Consider the following 19,614-nt stretch of genomic DNA (forward strand, 5'->3'; position numbering starts at 1 on the left):
GGTCCACTTAGATTAATACTCACTCAGCCCAATGTAGAAAGGAGGACATGGCTCAAGAGCCCAGGGTGGCCCTGTAGCACAGACTCCAATCCCCAGGACACACATGTACCTCAACTTTCTCCCATGCAGGCCAAAGCAAGGACTACACCCCAGTCCCTACACTAGAGTCCTCCTTTACAAGTTCTACCATGAATCAAGGTGCACAATGAAAGGACAGGCCTGCCAAAGCCTCTGTGGTTGCTTGCATGGGGAAGGAGGGAGCAAGAGAGCCCTTTGCCTCGTCTTATGCAGAGCAGCTCTGTGCATGGAGCAAACATTGATAGTTAACCTATCCTTACTTACAAGTTTGGCCCACTGAAGAGTTGACAACTAGGATTCTTCATCTGGATGCCTATTAAATTTCTTCCCAAAAGTTCAAAATACAAAACCTTTAGGCTATTTTCCTCAGACCTCCCCTATTGCTCAATTGCTCTTCCCCTCCCCTTGGGCCTAGATATTCAGCCTATTGCTTCTAGTCCTGTCACCAAAGGCTTCCTTCCAATCAAGACACATATACATAGCCTTCATCTCTCCACTTCTAAAGGGAGAAGCTGCTTTCAATTGTGAAAGGTGGTTTAAGTTAAAAAAGTTAATACCAAGTTTAAGAAGTCCATTGGCATGAAATTACTGTCACGTGGCAAGATTTATACAACCCAATGACTGCTTGACTTCCCCAAGGAAAAAATGTCATCTTGGAGCTATCAGAAAAGAGAGACAAGGCAGCAGGACACAAATGCCAGAACCACCCGTATGCTCAGCCTTGCTGTGTCAACAACAGTAGTCTGATCACTGCCACAGGACCACTAACTGACCTGCATGGCAGCCATGGACTGGCTTGCTGGCCAAGGGAGGAGACAAAAGTGCAAGACATAGCTGGAGGAAACCACTGTAAGGGTTATCAGCAGGAGTATCATGAAGCAAATACAAAAAAAAGGAGGCAAAATAATCAAACTAGCCCACGTCTCTCCAAAAAAGATAAGCCCAAGGCAGGATGGTTGCAGTTATCCTCCAGCAAAAGACTACCCTGTGTTTAGGAAAGCTTCTTTTGACTAAAAGTCACATACAGGTCCAACCTTGTTATACATTTTTTTATACAACCTTGTTTTTTATACAACCTTGTTATACATATACATTATAAGTATTTTTTATACATGGGATTTTTTTATACATAGATTTGACTCAACACGAATGGCCACTGCAAATGGGAAGGAATGTGCTGATTCCTGGAGAAGGGGAAAAAACATTCCTTTAAAATCACATTTTAAAAAACTGCTTTTCTTACTGTTGTAGAGAGAGTCATGCAAGCGATCATTCCATTCTTTAGCTGAGCCAGGCAAAGGCAAGAGGGCCTTTGCTTTTCTAATTGCTGGCAGTAAGTAAAGCTGTTTTTAAACCACAGTTGTAAAGGGACACACTTTTAATTTATTTAACACATTTTATGGTATCAGCAGAGAGTCCCAAAATCAAACCTCTGCAGATGTTGAGACACGACATTATTCCATTAGAAGCAATGGAGGGGCAAAAAACCTGGAAATGAGTCTTTAAATCTATTTTTCTACTTTATCTACTGATTTTTTTTAATCCACTAGAGGTTCCAGAACAGAACCCCAGTGGATAACCTGTATTTCCAATTACTGTCTTAAACGACTGACTAGACTACTAGAAAAGTGCAACAATGCCTTAGATCAGAGATTCTTAACAAGGGGTATCCATACCCCTTGACGGTACAGGAACCAAACGATGGGGATATGGGACTTGATCTCTGAACAATTAAAAGATTGTTATATACATTGAGACATTCTTTTCTAGCTGTAAATATGTAAAATAAAACCAAGATATTGACTCTGGTAACATATTGGGCAATCCATTACAGACAGGTCTGTAATCATACAGGCTGAAAACCCCTGCCTTAGATGAACTTCCACAAGTGAGATTTAGGCAAGGGACCCTGCCTTGGTTCCATTCCTCAGCAACTAGAGATGCTGAACCATCTACAAAGGAAACCACAACTGCAAGCCCATTCAGCCCCCTCCTTAACAGTCACACAGAGACAGAGAGAGCTGTAAAGGGAAGTCACAGCTCATCTCCACTCCAGCAAGCACTGTGGGCAGACTGCCGATTTACAATGCACAGGCATTGTTGAGCCCTTTTGTCAGCTGTCTCATCTAGTCAACAGCAGCTGATAGTTAAACCACAGAACTGAACAGGCAGTCTTGGAGTAGACATCAAATTTCTGTGGTCCGTTCTCAGTGCCAAAAAGAATACAATTCAATTGTTCAGTTGGGCCAAGCCACACCCACTGACAAAAGGCTAGAGAATTAATACCAAACACAACTGCCCTCTATATGAAAAGGGGAAGCATTTGACAGTTTAAGACAGTGACACTGATACTGTAGTTTCTAGAAGGGAGTTAGGCGAGCCCAAGCCTTCCGCCAGACTGAGAAGTTCCTACTATAATTCCATGTGCAGAAAACCTGTTCAGTTGCGTAAGCAAGCAATACCTACTCCAAGATATTTCCAATTTGGTGCGTGCAGGTCTAATTTCTCTTAAGCTCTGGTTCAATACGAACATTGCTGCTATTCTTGTCTCCATGAATTAACTGGGGCAACCCGCTTTTCAATAAGATACTCTTGGCCTGCCACCTTGTGGGTGGTAGAAGCACAGCAGCCCAGTTCAGCCACCATCTCCTTCAATCCATAGTTTTGCAGTTCAAAAAAATGAACAGAATTATAGCAGAATTGGCTACTACTGATCTCTAGACCAGATTGCAAGCAAAGTGATTAGTAGGCCCTTATACCTAACAATCAGGAATTGGAGTGATGTGGCTATGTGTACACTTGCAGAACCGGTCAACAATACTATTCTTTAATGCTCTGCTTCCTTCCTTGGAGTGGCTCTACAGCAAAGTAGCTACAGCAGATTAACACACAATCAAGAGCACCACAAAGATGTACGAATGTGTGATATGAGCTAGATATAACCCACCAATGAGATATAACCGACCAATGAATCATACAAAACAAAACCCGGAAGTGAAGCACCTTGCTATCATTTTCAAGTGCCACTCTACCCCAAGGTGGTGGCTTGGGGGCATTTCTTCTCTGTAGTGGCACCACAACTATGGAATTCCCTTCCAGGGGAATTAAGAACTACTCCCTCCCTCATGACTTTTTGGCAAGGGCTCAAACACACCTGTTTTGTCTAGCATTTGGTTGATGGGTGGATGTTTGCGCCTCTGCAAGTGCTATGGTTTGACTTCTTCTCTGGATTAATTTGTGTGTTGTTCCCCCTGTTGGCTTGACATTGTGTGTTGGTTTTGCTTTGTTTTGTGTGGTTAATGTTTGTGTTTAGCGCTGGAACTGATGTTTTGATGCTTTGTTTTGATTTTTTAACTTATTGTGTTACGTTGTACATAACAGAGCATTTTAAGCCACCTTGGACATGAGAAAGTATGAGGAAGATGGGATATAAATTTTTCAGATAAGTATCTTGACAGCAAGCAATATATACTTACCACTTTTGACACCAAATCCTACCTGTTTTTATAGCAGTTAACTTCCATCCCTCAGGAAGACTGTGCCAATTTGTTTGACACATAACCTCTGCAGAGGACTCCTGTTTCCTCAGAACACTTTGAGAACCAATATTTACACACTAAGGCACAATTATCACTTCAATCCAAAGATTGAATTCAACATGATTAAGTTTCTAAGCCTCCAGAATCTCTCAATGGCCAACTTTGCTAAAGAAGGTCAAGTTTTCTAGACTTTCGCTAAAGCCCATATTGTTACGTATCCTAAAATGGCTGAATGAGAAATGGCAGTGTTCCGTTTATATACAGATAGGTGAAGAGGTGCAGCAGACTAATATCTCAAGTTGATGTTTCACATGGTACAACATGAGCATCGTTATGGCAGTGTTAAGAGGAATCAGAAATGGGTCATCACCTCACACAGTTAAAAGAATCTTAGTCCACAGGCTAAAGATGCAGAGCAACAGTTGTTAAGAAAGCTTATGACATTCTTTTAGGATCAGGTTACTCAGAAACAACAAATTTCAGTTTGGTTTAACCACACAGAAGAAATTACGGTTTCTTGCAACACCCCACTATCACACCAAGCAAGTCCTTCCTTGCCAAAGTATTCCTCCAAGCCTGAGAGCCCCAAGCAAAGACTTGTGAGGTCTCAAAGTCTCCTGGAGAGTTTGGAAACCTCTGGCCTCGGTGCAGACAGTGCCTTGCAAAAATCAGGGCATAGTGCAAACCATCCAGCCAAATGGTGATGCAAGACAACCAAACAAGCCAGCAGAGGGAGGTATCAAGGTCTGCCTACAGGCTGCTCCCCACAAAAGAGGTCTCCTCAATGGAGACACATGGGCACAACATGGCAAACTCTTTGCCACCATCTGCAGGAATGACATTAAGCCCTCCCCCCCAAATAAATACACTCTGGTCTCATTAAGAACTTGGTACTAGGGATGATGTAGCTTGGTTGTAGCTACTGCGCTGTTACCCTGAGAGCTCTGTGCTTCTTTCCAGTGCCTCCTGACCCTTGCCAGCATCCTGTAGAATCTATTCTGAAAAGCACAACCTGCCAGGTACTCACAAGGCCATCAACAAGGAGAAGCCAGCAATGTAGAGGTTTCGCTGGGCTCTGAAGAGCTTCATATGAAAATGCTCCACTGCTCCAGGGTTGTTCTGCAGGTTTACTTTCTCTGTCACATCGTCATATTTCCGGATCTCACGAATAGCATCTGCAAGACAATGAAAGTTCTTCATACCCTGAGAGTCTATCTGAAAGCCAAACATGAGTGAAGCTCCAATCTCACCCATTGCTGTGAACGTTAGCTATTGCTTTTTATTCCAAGCATTTTCATTGCCGTAGCAACCTTGCCTGCTAGTTGGTGTTGGAATGAAGATAAGCAGGGGCTAGGAATTTAGCAACCAGCACTACTCCCATCCCCCTTTCACCCATTAAACCAAGAAAACTGCTGCTGCAACCCAAAGCTAGAGAGTTCCAGATACGAGGTCACCTTGGGAAATCTCCATCCCAGTTGTAAAGAAGGCAGAACCTTTCCCTGGAAAGAAACACCAGGCATTTGTGATGTCGGAAGCCAGGGCAAACCACCTCCCACTTTAAATGGACATACAGAAAGTTTCTTAAAAGGGTTTAAGTTACACAAAATGTTATGAGGAAAAAAACAAAACAAGTCAATTTTAAGGAATAGGCAAAAATGTGGATCTGGGTAAAAGGGGGACACAGAGGTTCAAAGGCAAGCTAACACTTTCCCTACCATATATAAACTCAGTCCTGGATCCAGTTCTGGTCGCCACATCTCAAAAGACATAGTGGAAATGGAAAAGGTGCAAAAGAGAGCAACTAAGATGATTACTGGGCTGGGGCACCTTCCTTATGAGGAAAGGCTACGGCGTTTGGGCCGCTTCAGGCTAGAAAAGAGGCGCCTGAGGGGGGACATGATTGAGACATACAAAGTTATGCATGGGAAGGATAAAGTGGATAGAGAGATGCTCTTTACACTCTCACATAACACCAGAACTAGGGGACATCCACTAAAATTGAGTGTTGCGAGAGTTAGGACAAAAAAATATTTCTTTACTCAGCGTGTGGTTGGTCTGTGGAACTCCTTGCCACAGGATGTGGTGATGGCATCTGGCCTGGACACCTTTAAAAGGGGTTTGGACAGGTTTCTGGAGGAAAAATCCATTACAGGTTACAAGCCACGATGTGCATGTGCAACCTCCTGATTTTAGAAATGGGCTATGTCAGAAGGCCAGAAGCAAGGGAGGGCACCAGGAGGCAGGTCTCTTGTTATCTGGTGTGCTCCCTGGGGCATTTGGTGGGCCGCTGTGAGATACAGGAAGCTGGACTAGATGGGCCTATGGCCTGGTCCAGTGGGGCTGTTCTTATGTTGGTACTTGCACTCACACCTAGCCAGGCATCCTTGATCACCCAATGCTTAAAGTAACCAGAGCAAATATGTCAAGGGGTACATGATCCTGCTTTTTATAACCTGTGTCCAGATACCACCAACTCACCCAAATGCTGTAAAGGTGAAGGCTTGCTGCCCCCAAGCCATGCAGCCTCCACAAAACTACCAACAGAAGTTGATCAGGGACACTTTTGAGTGGCTCTGCAGAGGGAAAAATGGTTCCCCCTTTGCTATGGTGATGACACCAATCAGCAGCCATGGGGAGGGAGAGGTCCTGCACAGAGTGCAGCCAAGACTTTATAGCCCTGGCTGCTGACAATGATGAAACAGTTGAATGCAAGACAGAGGAAATGTCAACGGCTCCTTCCTGGAGGGAAAGAAGGTGCCAAAGCAGCCCTGGACAGCTAACCCAATGCCAGAAGGAAGAGGGCAAAGGATAGCCCACCCAGCCACCCCCTTGCTGGGAGAGAGGGAAAGAGCCTCCAAGGCCCCAGGTAGCCACCACCACCTGACCCACACACTTCCCTGAACCCCTCAGAAAGACTTCACACAAAATCCTGCGCTGTTGCCCACTTCAACACCACCCCTCCCCATTCAACCAGCCAGATCACAAGTATTACATGGTGTATACCAGGTTTTACTTATAAGGCTGGAGACTGAATGGGGGAGAGAAACACCTGAGTCCCACTCTTGGGTATCAGAAGGACTTCACAGTGCAATGAGCTGGCTAAAACCCAAGTTCTTTGTTTACCAGTCAGCTGGGAAAAGGATGGGCAAACTACACCATAACACAGGGCTTTTCAAACTGGGGCATTGTGACGCCCCAGCCTGTGGGTCCTGGCCTCTGCCCTCTTCAGGGGCGGGGGCAGCCTGGAGGAAGGGAGGAGGCGGCAGCGCGATCCCCAGGATCCCTCTGCTAAAGCAGAAGTGGAGTGCGATCACGCCGCTTTCACTTTCACAGCTGCAGGGAGCCCTGCAGAAGGTTGCGCAGGGCTCCCTGCACCCCAGGGAGGCTGCAGGAGGCTTGGGTAAGTGCACCCAAGCCCCTGCAGCACCCTGAGCAGCACGATCCTGGGGATCGCGTCGCTGCCTTCCCCCTCCCCTGCTGCCTCCCCCCATTCCCACAAGCACTTCCAGTGGGTCAAATCTCCAGTATGAAAACCACTGCCATACCACATGCAAAGTGGAATGACAGGGAGACAAAGGGAATGAGTGGATGCAGACAACAGACTCCTGAAGGATTAACTGCAACACTGCACATTCCAGGGGAATCCAAGGCAGGCTAAAGACAAAGAAGAAAAGTTTACTTAGGCCATGAGTTCTTTTTCGATGTTCAGGTAAACTAAAGTAGGACTTTCCTCATTTTGGAAGGGGAAGAGGGAGCAACAGGCCATTCAAAGAATGGGGCACAAGGTCAGGTGTGCAGTGCCACAAGAACACCCAATTCATTGCTTCCAGCACAGATCACATGAAATTTACTACCCTGAACAATCAGGCTTTCAGCTGCATCCATACAATGCTTGTAACTCTCCTACAGCAGCTGAATCAACAAAGCATCATCATTCAAGGCACTGTCACCTAGTCTGGACTGCTGCAACATAGCATCTACCCTATATTAGCTTTCGCAAACATTACATTTCTGAGAGCTTTATCGGTTACTGGTCAATAAAGTCCAGAACACTGTCTAGGGTAGGGTTCTTCCAACATTATGGTCACAATCCCAAAGGATCACAAAGTCTCATTTGTGGGATTGCGGTCTGAGTCAACAGTCTGGAAGTCAAAAGTCTGGTTGCAGTACGTGGCACTCAGGGCTGTAGTAGCAGCAACCGCAAGACATCCAGAAGGCACTGGCTGGGGGTACCTGCAAAGATCTTGCAATTTCTTTGGGACACGCAGAGATGGGAGTATTGGGGTGTGTAGTCTCAGGGCAGGAGAGCCACGGAAGGGGCTGCTGGGGGTGCTCTGCAGCACCCTCCTTCTCTGGCCAGGGGAGGGGGAAAATGACATTGGAGGGGTGGCATCAGCCTTTCCACCCCAATCCCTCTCCAGCTGAGCAGCTTTTCCATTGCTTGGAGGCAGTATGCAACTGGAACCCAGTTAACAAGAAAGGACAAGGAACCCTTGTTCCTTGTACAAATCTATGTTTTGTATGTTGTACAAATCTATGGTAAGGCCACACCTGGAGTATTGTGTCCAGTTCTGGTCGCCGCATCTCAAAAAAGTCATAGTGGAAATGGAAAAGGTGCAAAAGAGAGCGACTAAGATGATTACGGGGCTGGGGCACCTTCCTTATGAGGAAAGGCTACGGCGTTTGGGCCTCTTCAGCCTAGAAAAGAGACGCCTGAGGGGGGACATGATTGAGACATACAAAATTATGCAGGGGATGGATAGAGTGGATAGGGAGATGCTCTTTACACTCTCACATAATACCAGAACCAGGGGACATCCACTAAAATTGAGTGTTGGGCGGGTTAGGACAGACAAAAGAAAATATTTCTTTACTCAGCGCGTGGTCGGTCTGTGGAACTCCTTGCCACAGGATGTGGTGCTGGCGTCTGGCCTGGACGCCTTTAAAAGGGGATTGGACAAGTTTCTGGAGGAAAAATCCATTATGGGGTACAAGCCATGATGTGTACGTGCAATCTCCTGATTTTAGAAATGGGCTATGTCAGAATGCCAGGTGCAAGGGAGGGCACCAGGATGAGGTCTCTTGTTACCTGGTGTGCTCCCTGGGGCATTTGGTGGGCCGCTGTGAGATACAGGAAGCTGGACTAGATGGGCCTATGGCCTGATCCAGTGGGGCTGTTCTTATGTTCTTATGTTCTAACCCCCTGGACCAGTACACTCAAGATGAGATCCTTCAGGTGGCCATTCTTTGAAGATGAAGAGGCCCAAGCACTGGCAGCGGGCACCAGCAGCCTCATCCTGTGCATATTTGATCAATAAGCCTGTCAGACAGGGGAGGGATGTCTACTACTTTGGACACCCAGACTACTATCCCCAGTCCAAGATTTTAAATTCCCCAGAAGCTGCTGAGCAGGTTCAGCATCTTAGAATAGGGAGCAGTTTGGCCCTCAAGCTTACACTATGTTGCCTCAAATAGCTGATGCTTTTAGTTCTTCCACCTGTAAAGACAGGTCTAGAAATAAAATGTCTGCCCAATGTTGAAATAATTTATATATGTTGATTACTGTTCTATCGTGTATGGTAGCATTCAGTGTGTTATTTCTCATTATGGTCATCATTTCCATTCCTTCTCTGGATTTCAGTACAGAGATGTATTGATGTATATATATTTGTGTGCACGCACATGTGTTTTTTATATATGTATAAAAAGTGACTATATATTCTATGTAAATATGACTGAAATACAGCAATAAGTTTCCCTTTGTGCTCATGGTAGGACTGGGCAGTGTTAAATGCTTGATTTCCCCTGAAAGCCTCTCTTTCCTGTGCATATTGCAGCAAACTGAAAATATTACTTTCCTGTGTCCCTCTCAATTTTTCCAACCATTGTATTTTTAATCCGATAGCACTAGCTGGTAGTCATTTGCAACAATAGCCCTCTCATATCTCTTTGTAAAGATGGGCACACATTAATCTTCTCAATCAAAGACAAGGCACCCCAAGAAGCTGCAGGACCAGGGAGTGTGGGGCAGTGATGGGGAGGCAGTGTGGGGGGATCAATGGTGGGTCCCCAGCCTCATACTTTATTTAGGGTTTGTGGCACAAAAAAGGTTGAATATGACTGGTCTCTAGAGTACTCCTCCTCCCATGAATACAAAAGTGGTCATCCCTGTTCTGAACAGGTTCTAGAGGCCAGCCTATGCCACTTTCCTGCATATCCTCCTAGTGCCACTTGTGCCTAAACCACAGCTTGTGCAAAAGCTCCAGGAATAGTGTGGCACTCATTCTAGTTTAGTTCTTTGCCAGGGAGCCTGAACTGGAGAAACCTGTTGTAGCGTAGTCAGCCCAAGGGTATCTGCAGTAGGAGCTTGTTTCAGCGGCATGTTTCAGCAGCTACAACTCTTGCCATCAACACACCATGCAGATCAACAGATCAAGGCAGATCTTCCCAGTGAACCTTTTGCATGCCTATTACTATGTTCCATCCACAGCAACCATCTTGATCAGGCCTAGCAACAAGTGTGTTGCACCCTTGTATGCAAAGTACTGGAATGGAGGTCTGACAACAAAGCAGGCTTCCTAAGGTCCTTCCTACATAGGCATGGCAGAGGGGAGTATTGCACAGACTTATATCTCATAATACAAGTCATAAAGGCCTCGTACCCCAGCTCCTTATGCAAGGCAGAGCCATCTGCTCACCAGTAATTGCATAGGTCAACTGTAGATCAGAGGACAGCAATGAAAGAGACCCTGCAGAAGACACTTGCAGAACAAATGTCGACTTTTCCTACCCTTTGACTATTACCCCATTCAATAGTTTCTAGACACAAAATGCCATTCTAGACAATTCAAGAGGATGCCATATGAGGGAATCAAGAGTTGCCCTGGTCACCCTTTAAACCTTAATCCTTCATAGCCAAACCTGGCACTCTGGTCCGACAATAAGCATGGCTGGATGAGCAGTCCCATCAAATCAATGTTCAAAAGCGCTTATGTCCACTGCACACTAATTAGCCTCCCTTCCTTCCCAACAGAGGCTCAAGCTCTGGAGAAAGTACGCTAGACCCCACCACCAGGATAGTTTGCCCCTTTGAAATGCAGAGATCCTTCCTGCCCCAGTCAGCAGTTTCTCCAGCTGCTGCAGCAGCATCTTAGCTTTCAGTAACCCCTGGGCTGAGCAGCCACACTCCAGTCTCCAGCAGCCTCCATTCTGTTAGTCAGTTATTTGGTGGGGCTGCTGTGAGATACAGGAAGCTGGACTAGATGAGCCTATGGCCTGATCCAGTGGGGCTGTTCTTATGTTCTTAAGAAGCATGAAATCCTTGGGATCCGAACACAGCAATTACTCCTATGAATGATACCAAGATCATCCCATTCTAACCTCCCACCTGAAGTGGTTTTCACTTACCCAAAAACAACAGAACAAGGATGATTATAAGCACAACAAAGAAGGTGTTTCCATATGTCACCATTAATCGCACTAAGCGGGACTTGAAGATTTTCTGCCATCTGTGGAGAAAGTCTAGGCATTAGGCCCAAAGCTTGCAGTCAAAAAAACACAAACACATGAAACAACGGTTTAGTTTGGGCACAGAAAGTTTCTCTCCTGGAAGGGCAACTTCTAAATCAGCACAATTCCAGTTGGGGGGGCAGATACATTCCTTATGCATAGAGCAGCGGTTCCCAAACTTTTAGCACCGAGACCCACTTTTTCAAAAGACACCATCTAGTTTAAGAGATGAAAAAGTTTCACTTTATCTGCTGCTCAAGCTCTGTTTTTATCTTTTTTACTATGGTTGGGGAGGGGGTTGCCTTCTGAAACATTTGGTGAGCACTACGTTCATCAGACTGGGATCATTCTGGTTGTCTTGCTTCCCCCTCTACCTGGTCTTCAATAAGAGGATAGGCATGGATGCCTACTCATGAGTAAATGCACTTGTGTGGCTCAGTGTTGCTTTCCATAGGGCTCACCACACTTTCCTTATCAGCTTCCTTCTGGAGAGTTTGTTGGGGTCTGTGTTCATTGGATTGAGACCATTCTGGTGGTGTTAGTCCACTTCTAAGGGCAGGCTGAGGGGAACACAAGGCAAGTTTGTCTACTTGTGAGTAAATGTGCACATGCTGCTGTTTTGGTTTTCACAGGGCTCAATACATTTGCTTTGTCAGCTATCAGCTTCTCAGTTTCACAACCCACCCAAAATCAGGCCCCAACCCACTAGTGGGTCTTGACCCACAGTTTGGGAACCACTGCCCTAGAGATTCTCTCAGGGCCATTCCCCTTCCCACACACCGCCCCCAAAATCTGGCACTATAAGGCCATTTCCAGTTGGGGGACACTACAGAATTGTAGGTAAACTCAGAGTCCTAGAAGGAGTATATCACATTTGGAGGAAAAGCAACGAACGAGGCATTAAAGCTCCCTTCTCTTAAGGAAAGCACTGACCCACTCTTGGTGACAGGTTAGAAGCATCTGCTCAAGAAAATTCAGAAGGGGGATGAAAGGAAAAAACAAGCAAAGCCACCAGAGGGGGCTATGATTCTGCAGGAGGAATACAGAACACCCTGGTGTTGCACTGAAACAGAATCCAGCTTAATGAAAATATTGATTTTCAAAAGCAATAAGGTTTTAATCCTCAGTGCTGTGAAGCTATGCTTGGAAGTACAGGCAAGCCTAAAGATGCTAATTTAGATCCGCGGTAGTTGGACAAGGGAATCGGGGTCCTTTGCCCCTCCTACTATGATAGACCAGAACTATGTAATAGTAACAGAAAAATAAGTGTAGATGTGTTATGGCATCACCTCAACTGGGCAATATGGCACCAGATACTGAAAAATGCAAAGGAACCTTATACAAGCAGCTATAAATTATGCAAGCATTAACCGGCATAACCTATACAGATCAGCTGCTCTTGGTGTAGAATTTGCATTACCTTATTATATAATTTTAAAATTTAACATAAGATATAAAGAACTCTGATGGTAACCCTTTGAGTTCTCAGATTTTATATCCTGGTCCAAGAATTCCAAGCCACAGAAACAGCCATATGGATGTTTAAGAACAGGTAACCAACTCTTCAGGCAAAGAAAAGAGACTCTTCAGCCTAGAAAAGAGACTCCTGAGGGGGGGACATGATTGAGACATCACGTGTGCCTACTAACTATTCCAGCCTCCCACAGATCCAGGCACCCTCTGCCACTCCTGTTAGCATCAATTACGCTCACATTCTTACTGCTTATTTGATAGGTATCAGCCTCATGACACAGCCCAGAAACCAAAGCTGGGAAGCAACACGCCCCCAGCAGCCAAAGAAGAGCCTCTCGGCCACCGCCCCAGTGAGCCTCCCCAGCCTCTCACCTTGTTGCGGAGATGAAAGGGATACACAGGAGAAAGACAAGGAAGACCTCGGCATACAGGAACGTGGCCACGGCCGCCCACTGGAGACTCATGGCGAGAGCCTTGTGCTTCAAGGCCACCGGGAGTGGCAGATCCTGGAAGCAAGAAAGAATTTGAATACAGAGCTTGGGATGCAAGATTCATGAGAGCGAAGGGCTTGTTCCCTCAAACAGGAATGAGGAAGGGGTTCAGATCTGGGGCAGCATCTCCCCTTGCCTAGAGGGCGGCTCGGCTTGCGCTCCAGGAGGGGGAAGAGCCAGGTAGCCTCAGCCAGCAGCAAACCCCTTGGCACAGCCTGCCCCACACTGGGGCCACCCCCTCCCCAAGACGTGACCGCAGCGGGCTCAGGATTCACAGGGGCAAGGCCAGGAGGGGCCGCACCGCTTCGAGGGAGCGAGCAGCCGAGGAGGGACAGGCAGCGCCAAGGGAGGGAGGGCAGGGCGTGTGGGGCAGGTGCAGGGGGCGCCGCCGTGGACTGGGGCGAGGGGCCAAGGGCCGGGCGCTCCCCGACACGCGAGGGCCTGCGGGAGCGGCGGCGGGACGCGGAGGGAGGGAGGGAGGGAGGAACGGGGACGTGCGTGCCGAGCTGCGGGGCGCCTGACGGGCGGCCTACCACCTGTACTCACCGAAACCAGCTCTGCCCACACGCCTCTCTCTGAAAGCGGAAGCGGGCGGACGAGGAGAGCGCCGCCCTCCGCGGGCGCAGCCTTTAGGACCGCTTCGCCCAATCGCAGCCACTCTCCAGGCGACGAGGGGGAAGAGGGCCAAGCAGGGCGGGGCGGAAGCTGCTCCGTTGCGGCCGCCCTGCTCAGCAGCAAACGCCGCCATGGCGGCCGAGTGGGGGAGAGCTTGAGGACCCGGCCCGGTCCTGTCCAGCCGCCCAGCCCTGGCGCAGCCGTCCCCGGGGGGTTTGGGCTGCACCCAGTGGCGGGAGGGCAGTTCTGGAGGCCTCCGCAAGCCCCTCGCCGAGGGGCTGCACTGGGGCTGGGGAGCTGGACAGGACCGAGCCCCCCACACCCGTGACGAGATGGGACACACTGGGGTGAAGCCCGGCTGCAGGACCGTGCGGTGGTTCTTGGCGCTGGGACCCGGTTTTTAGAATGACGCACCTATCCAGACCCACTGGAAGTGACGTCACAGCTGGAAGTGACGTCATCAAGCAAGCACATTTTTAACACCCCCCCATGACAAAATCAAATAAATTGAGTAAATGAAAAGTTTATAATAAGTACAAGTTTTAAAAAAAAAATGTTTAAAATGAAGAACCGTCCCAAGCAGTTGCTGGTCTCCGTTTTTAAAAAATTCCCTCAAGGCTGCAATCCTCCACTTACCTGGGAGTAAGACTGAGGAGAGCGACTTGAAGCTGCTCAGGGAGCAGGGTTGGGAGCCGGCATGACTGCCAGGTCCCTGCCTGCCCATCCCCAGGATCACACTCCGGCACTGACATAAGGGCCATGCAGCTCTGAGGTCAGGGAACATACATTCGCTTACTTTGAGGAGGCCTCTGTGAGTGCCCCCCAACTGCAGGGTGCAGCACATGTCCCATTGGCACCGCTATGCCAGTGCTGGGAAGCACTGACATAAGGGGTTAGGATTGCGCCCTTAGAGTGCCAGACCATGGATTCTTATCCACAGTTGTTGGGTATGGGGGGGGGGGGTTTCCAGGAACAGATCCCCGCAGATACCAAGGCACCACTCGTATGTATATTTATATTTCTGTACAATATATATTATTACTTTGTTATATATAATTAAAACAATTGAACAAATGATAAACAATTGAAAAATAAGTTTAAAAGAATTCTTTTCTTCTTAGAAAGGAAGTTTAAACATTTGGGGGCAGCCTCTCAGGCCCCCCACTGCAGCCTGGCACCTGGGACCAGCCCCCTCCCCCAACCTTTTTGTATGCCACTGCTGTAATGTCATATAAAACTGCACAGACTGACATCAATGAACAATGATGATAAGAAATATGCCCATGTGGACTTGGAATTCTTTGCTCTCTTGAATCCTTTGTGAGAGATCACCAGACAGCTGCTGCAGTGTAAGGAAAGCAAACTGAAAGATCACCAAGCAACAGGTGTTTCACCAGAAAAGTTGAAATTGCTTTAATTCACAGGCATCTTGATTAAGGCAGTAGAATAACATGCTTCAAGACTACACTATATTGACATAGTGGCAGCTTCTCTCTCTGAAAGGACTATGACCTTTTGCTTCTTTAGACTGAAAAGCAGGTTTGGGGTAAATCCAAGAATCCACAGTGATAGCAATCAGGACAGAGTCTAATTTTAATTATAATGATGACAGTTCTGTACTTTATACAAATAAACGAGCGTACTGAGCAGAGTATAAGAGGTTTTAATAGTTAAATATTGGTATAGTCAGGGTTTAGTAGATATGGGCCTTGGACTTAGCAAAATAATCTAATCAACTGCTTCTCACACATGCTTACCATGTTCCTGACCTGAGATCTTATGAAGTTGCAACTCTGAATACTGCCAAAACTATCTCTGTGGAGCTCAATCCAATCAACTTTCCAGCGCCAATGCAACTGTAATGCAGCCCCAAGGTAACAAAACAAACATTCCTTCACCTTGAGGAGGCCTCTGACTGCACCCCACCACAGAGTGCACATTGGCACAGCTGCATTGGTGCTGGAAAGTTGGATAGAATTGGGCCCTAAGTCTCCACTACAGTGTCTGTTATATGCCTTCCCCATTATACGTCTGCCACTAGTTCTACAGCCCAATCCTATGCCAAGGGGCTGCCACAAGGAGTAGTGGTGCCAAAATGGCCGCCACTATGGGGCCGGGCAGCCACCAGAGTCTCCTTGGGGTAAGGGAACATTTGTTCCCTTACTATGGGTAAAGCTGCAGCAGCCCCAAAGGGTCTCCTCAGAGTTGCACCAGCTCTTTTGCTGGTGCAGAACCGAGGAGTCCCACATAGGACTCTGCAGGCTGGGAGGGGCATAGGATTCGGCGGCAGAGTCTGTCACCATCTCTGACTCCCTCCCAGGCCCAATCCTCCCTCCAGCTTGCCCTCCCCCTCCCAGTTCTGCACCCTCCCTACCTCCTCCTGCCCTCCCCCTGCTCCAAAAAGCCTCTCTGCCACTGACTATCTTCTCAGCACCAACTGGCACAGGTCTCAGCGCCAAGTGCCACCGCTGTGTCCGCACTGCCAGCACAGGAATGCCTTATGACACTTTTATAATGGAGTTGCCCGGGCAGTGCAGCCACTGCAGGCATTGCCTGGGATTAGGAGAGGGTCCCTAGCTGTGTAACAGGAAGTGAAATCATTTCCAGGGAATGCTGCACCAAATGTGTTTCCCCTACACTGTAGTGTTTCTCAAACTGTGGGTCGGGACCCACTAGGTGGGTTGTGAGCCAATTTCAGGTGGGTCCCCATTCATTTCAATATTTTATTTTTAATATATTAGACTTGATTCTCCCATGGTATGTGACTGCATTTGGAGAAATATTACAGACCTGTACTTTTTAACTGGCTACTCCATATATGCTTTTAACAATGGTAGTAAATGGGACTTACTCCTGAGTAAGTGTGGGTAGGATTGCAGCCTAGGATTGTTAAAAATATTCCTGCTTGACGATGTCACTTCCGGTCACGACATCACTTCTGGTGGGTTCTGACAGATTCTCATTCAAAAAAGTGGGTCCTGATACTAAATGTGTGAGAACCACTACCCTACAGAAAAGCTATCTCTAGTCACTGGTGGTGGTCATCACTAGGGTGGTGCAGGGGATGTGGACCCCACTGAGTGACACCCTGGGGGGAGGTGACACCACTACTGGCCAAATTTTGGAAATGTTTTGGAAGATTTGTAATAATACCATCATGTTATATATAATTATAAAGATAATTTCATGCAGAGTGTAATGAAACAAACTGTGTTGAATTATCTTTATTCCATTAAATGTTATAACCAATTAACCAGAAAAAGAAAATGCAACTGCCATATGCAGCTAAAAGTGGATTTCCTTAACTCAAAACTGATCAATGAGACTGATTTTCCAAAAGCCAAAGTGGTGTTATTATGACACAGCAGGGAAACAATAAGGTGTTAGTATGAGTCAGTTCTCATTTCCATGTATCAGAGCTAATACTAGTACACAAGCAGCCCAATCCTGAGCTGCCTGGTGCATGGGGCTGCTGTAGCACTGAAAATGGATCATGGGTTCCCATTCATTTCAAAGTGTATTTTATTGTTATATTAGACTTGATGCTACTATAGTATGTGACTGCATTTGGAAAAATGTCAGAGATCTGTACTTTTGAAAGTACAGATAGATATGCTTTAAATTACTACTATGTATATAATGTTACTGTGTATATACAGTATACTGACTACTATGTATATGCTTTAAACAATGATAAGATAATACGGCTTACTCCTGAGTAAGTGTGGCTCCGATCGCAACCTTTGGGATGTCCCATTTCTGCCCAGCCTGCAGGTGCAAACATTTGATCCCTGTATGCAGCATTGGATAGAAATAGTTTAAACCATTTCTTTCCCCTGGGGGCTGGGGATAAGAATAGGCCCTCAGTTTGGCTGTACTTGTCGTAAGAGGCGACTAAACAGCCACCGGGTAGATGGGACTCGTCAGCCTGGGAAGGCAGCTCATCTGAGAGAAGGAAAACTCTGATCCCAAACCTCCACTGCCTTGTGGCTACATCCAGTTATGGAAAAGGCTTCAGGAGTCAACCTCGAGGCAAAATCCGGAGCCGGAGTCCCTGAGGCAGTTCATGGCTGAACACAGTCACGTTCTGGCAACTCCTGCAACGCCGCTGGAACCAAGCGTATTGGCCTCTGCCTTTCCATTGGACCATTTCAGCGACGTGGAGAGGGGGGATTTGCTGCATGGGTAACAGCCTATCCTCCATACCTACTTTACCCAGGCTTTGCACACTGGAGAGGACACTCTGTTCCAGAACCACCATTCAGAGCATGACACCATAGTCTTCCGAGACTGAAGGATGCCAACAACAAGTTTAAACCCTGAGGCAGTTCATGGCTGAACACAGTTACGTTCTGGCAACTCCTGCGACGCCGCTGGAACCAAGCGTATTGGCCTCTGCCTTTCCATTGGACCATTTCAGCGACGTGGAGAGGGGGGATTTGCTGCATGGGTAACAGCCTATCCTCCATACCTACTTTACCCAGGCTTTGCACACTGGAGAGGACACTCTGTTCCAGAACCACCATTCAGAGCGTGACACCATAGTCTTCCGAGACTGAAGGATGCCAACAACAAGTTTAAACCCTGAGGCAGTTCATGGCTGAACACAGTTACGTTCTGGCAACTCCTGCGACGCCGCTGGAACCAAGCGTATTGGCCTCTGCCTTTCCATTGGACCATTTCAGCGACGTGGAGAGGGGGGATTTGCTGCATGGGTAACAGCCTATCCTCCATATCTACTTTACCCAGGCTTTGCACACTGGAGAGGACACTCTGTTCCAGAACCACCATTCAGAGCGTGACACCATAGTCTTCCGAGACTGAAGGATGCCAACAACAAGTTTAAACCAGTGGTTCTCACACATTTAGCACCAGGACCTACTTTTTATAATGAGAATCTGCCAGGACTTACTGGAAGTGACGTCATGACCAAAAGTGCCATCATCAAGCAGGAAAATTTTTAACAATCCTAGGCTGCAATCCTACCCGCACTTACCCACGAGTATGTTCCATTTACTAACATTGTTAAAATAATATGCGTAGTAGCTTGTTAAAAACATAGGTTTGTACTTTTCCCCAAATGCAGTCACATACCATGGCAGCATCAAGTCTGATATATTAAAAATAAAATATTGAAATGAATGAGGACCCACCTGAAATGGGCTTGCGACCCACCTAGTGAGGCCTGATGCACAGTTTGAGAAACACTGGCTTAAACAGATCAGCAACTGCTTGGGAGGGTTATTATCTATTTTAAATAAAGATTTTAAACTTAATACTTATTGTAAACTTTTAATTTATTTACCTAATTTAATCTGATTTTGTTGTATGGGGGGGTGTTAGGAAATGTTCCTGCTTGGTGGCACCACTTCTGGCCATGACATCACTTCTAGTGGGTCCCAGCAGATTGCCATTCTGAAAAGTGGGTCCTGGTGCGCAAAGGTTTGAGAGCTACTGAGTTAATCATTGTTGACAAGCTCTTGAAAATACTGTCATCGCATGTAATTCTTTTAGTCAGCAACTGGTTATTAAAAGGCGAGTAAGCCGGTTATTTTGGGAAGCCTCGTCCTGCACTTTTAGTTATGGATGTATCAGTTCAAAAGCAAAATGTATAATGTGCGACAAAAGCCATCTTAGTGAGCGAGTCGCAAATGTCAGGTTGGGCTGAACAGGCTTGCCGACTGCACTGCAAACACAGATCTCACATGGTGGGCTCTGCCCCAACCTTTTCTCTTCTCGAGGCTCTCCGTGCCACCTAGTGGCCGACTCAGGGAGCCTTGGCCTAGCTTCCGCTCCGTCCTCTCTATGCCGCCCTGGGCTTTCTCTATGATCCGAGGGAAGGCCTTCCTTCTGTTCCCTCCCGTCTAATCACTTTGAGGGCGGGCCCTTGAGGGAGGAGAGAGGACTCA

At 47.0% G+C, this 19,614-nt stretch overlaps 1 protein-coding gene across 1 annotated transcript in view; it reads right to left on the bottom strand.

Annotated features, from left to right (window-relative positions):
- The window catches only part of BCAP31 (B cell receptor associated protein 31), a 29,830-nt gene extending 16,102 nt beyond the window's left edge, over nucleotides 1-13,728 (bottom strand). Inside the window, exons 1-4 of the mRNA XM_066614194.1 lie at nucleotides 13,637-13,728; nucleotides 12,972-13,105; nucleotides 11,025-11,125; nucleotides 4,645-4,792 (exon numbers count right to left, since the gene is read on the bottom strand). Of these exons, the coding sequence (XP_066470291.1) occupies nucleotides 4,645-4,792; nucleotides 11,025-11,125; nucleotides 12,972-13,063 (341 nt within the window). The 5' untranslated portion in view covers nucleotides 13,064-13,105; nucleotides 13,637-13,728. The remainder of the gene's footprint in view (nucleotides 1-4,644; nucleotides 4,793-11,024; nucleotides 11,126-12,971; nucleotides 13,106-13,636) is intronic.
- Between the last annotated feature and the right edge of the window lie 5,886 nt (nucleotides 13,729-19,614).

The sequence above is a fragment of the Tiliqua scincoides genome, chromosome 2 (assembly GCF_035046505.1).
Source record: "Tiliqua scincoides isolate rTilSci1 chromosome 2, rTilSci1.hap2, whole genome shotgun sequence".
NCBI lineage: Eukaryota > Metazoa > Chordata > Lepidosauria > Squamata > Scincidae > Tiliqua > Tiliqua scincoides.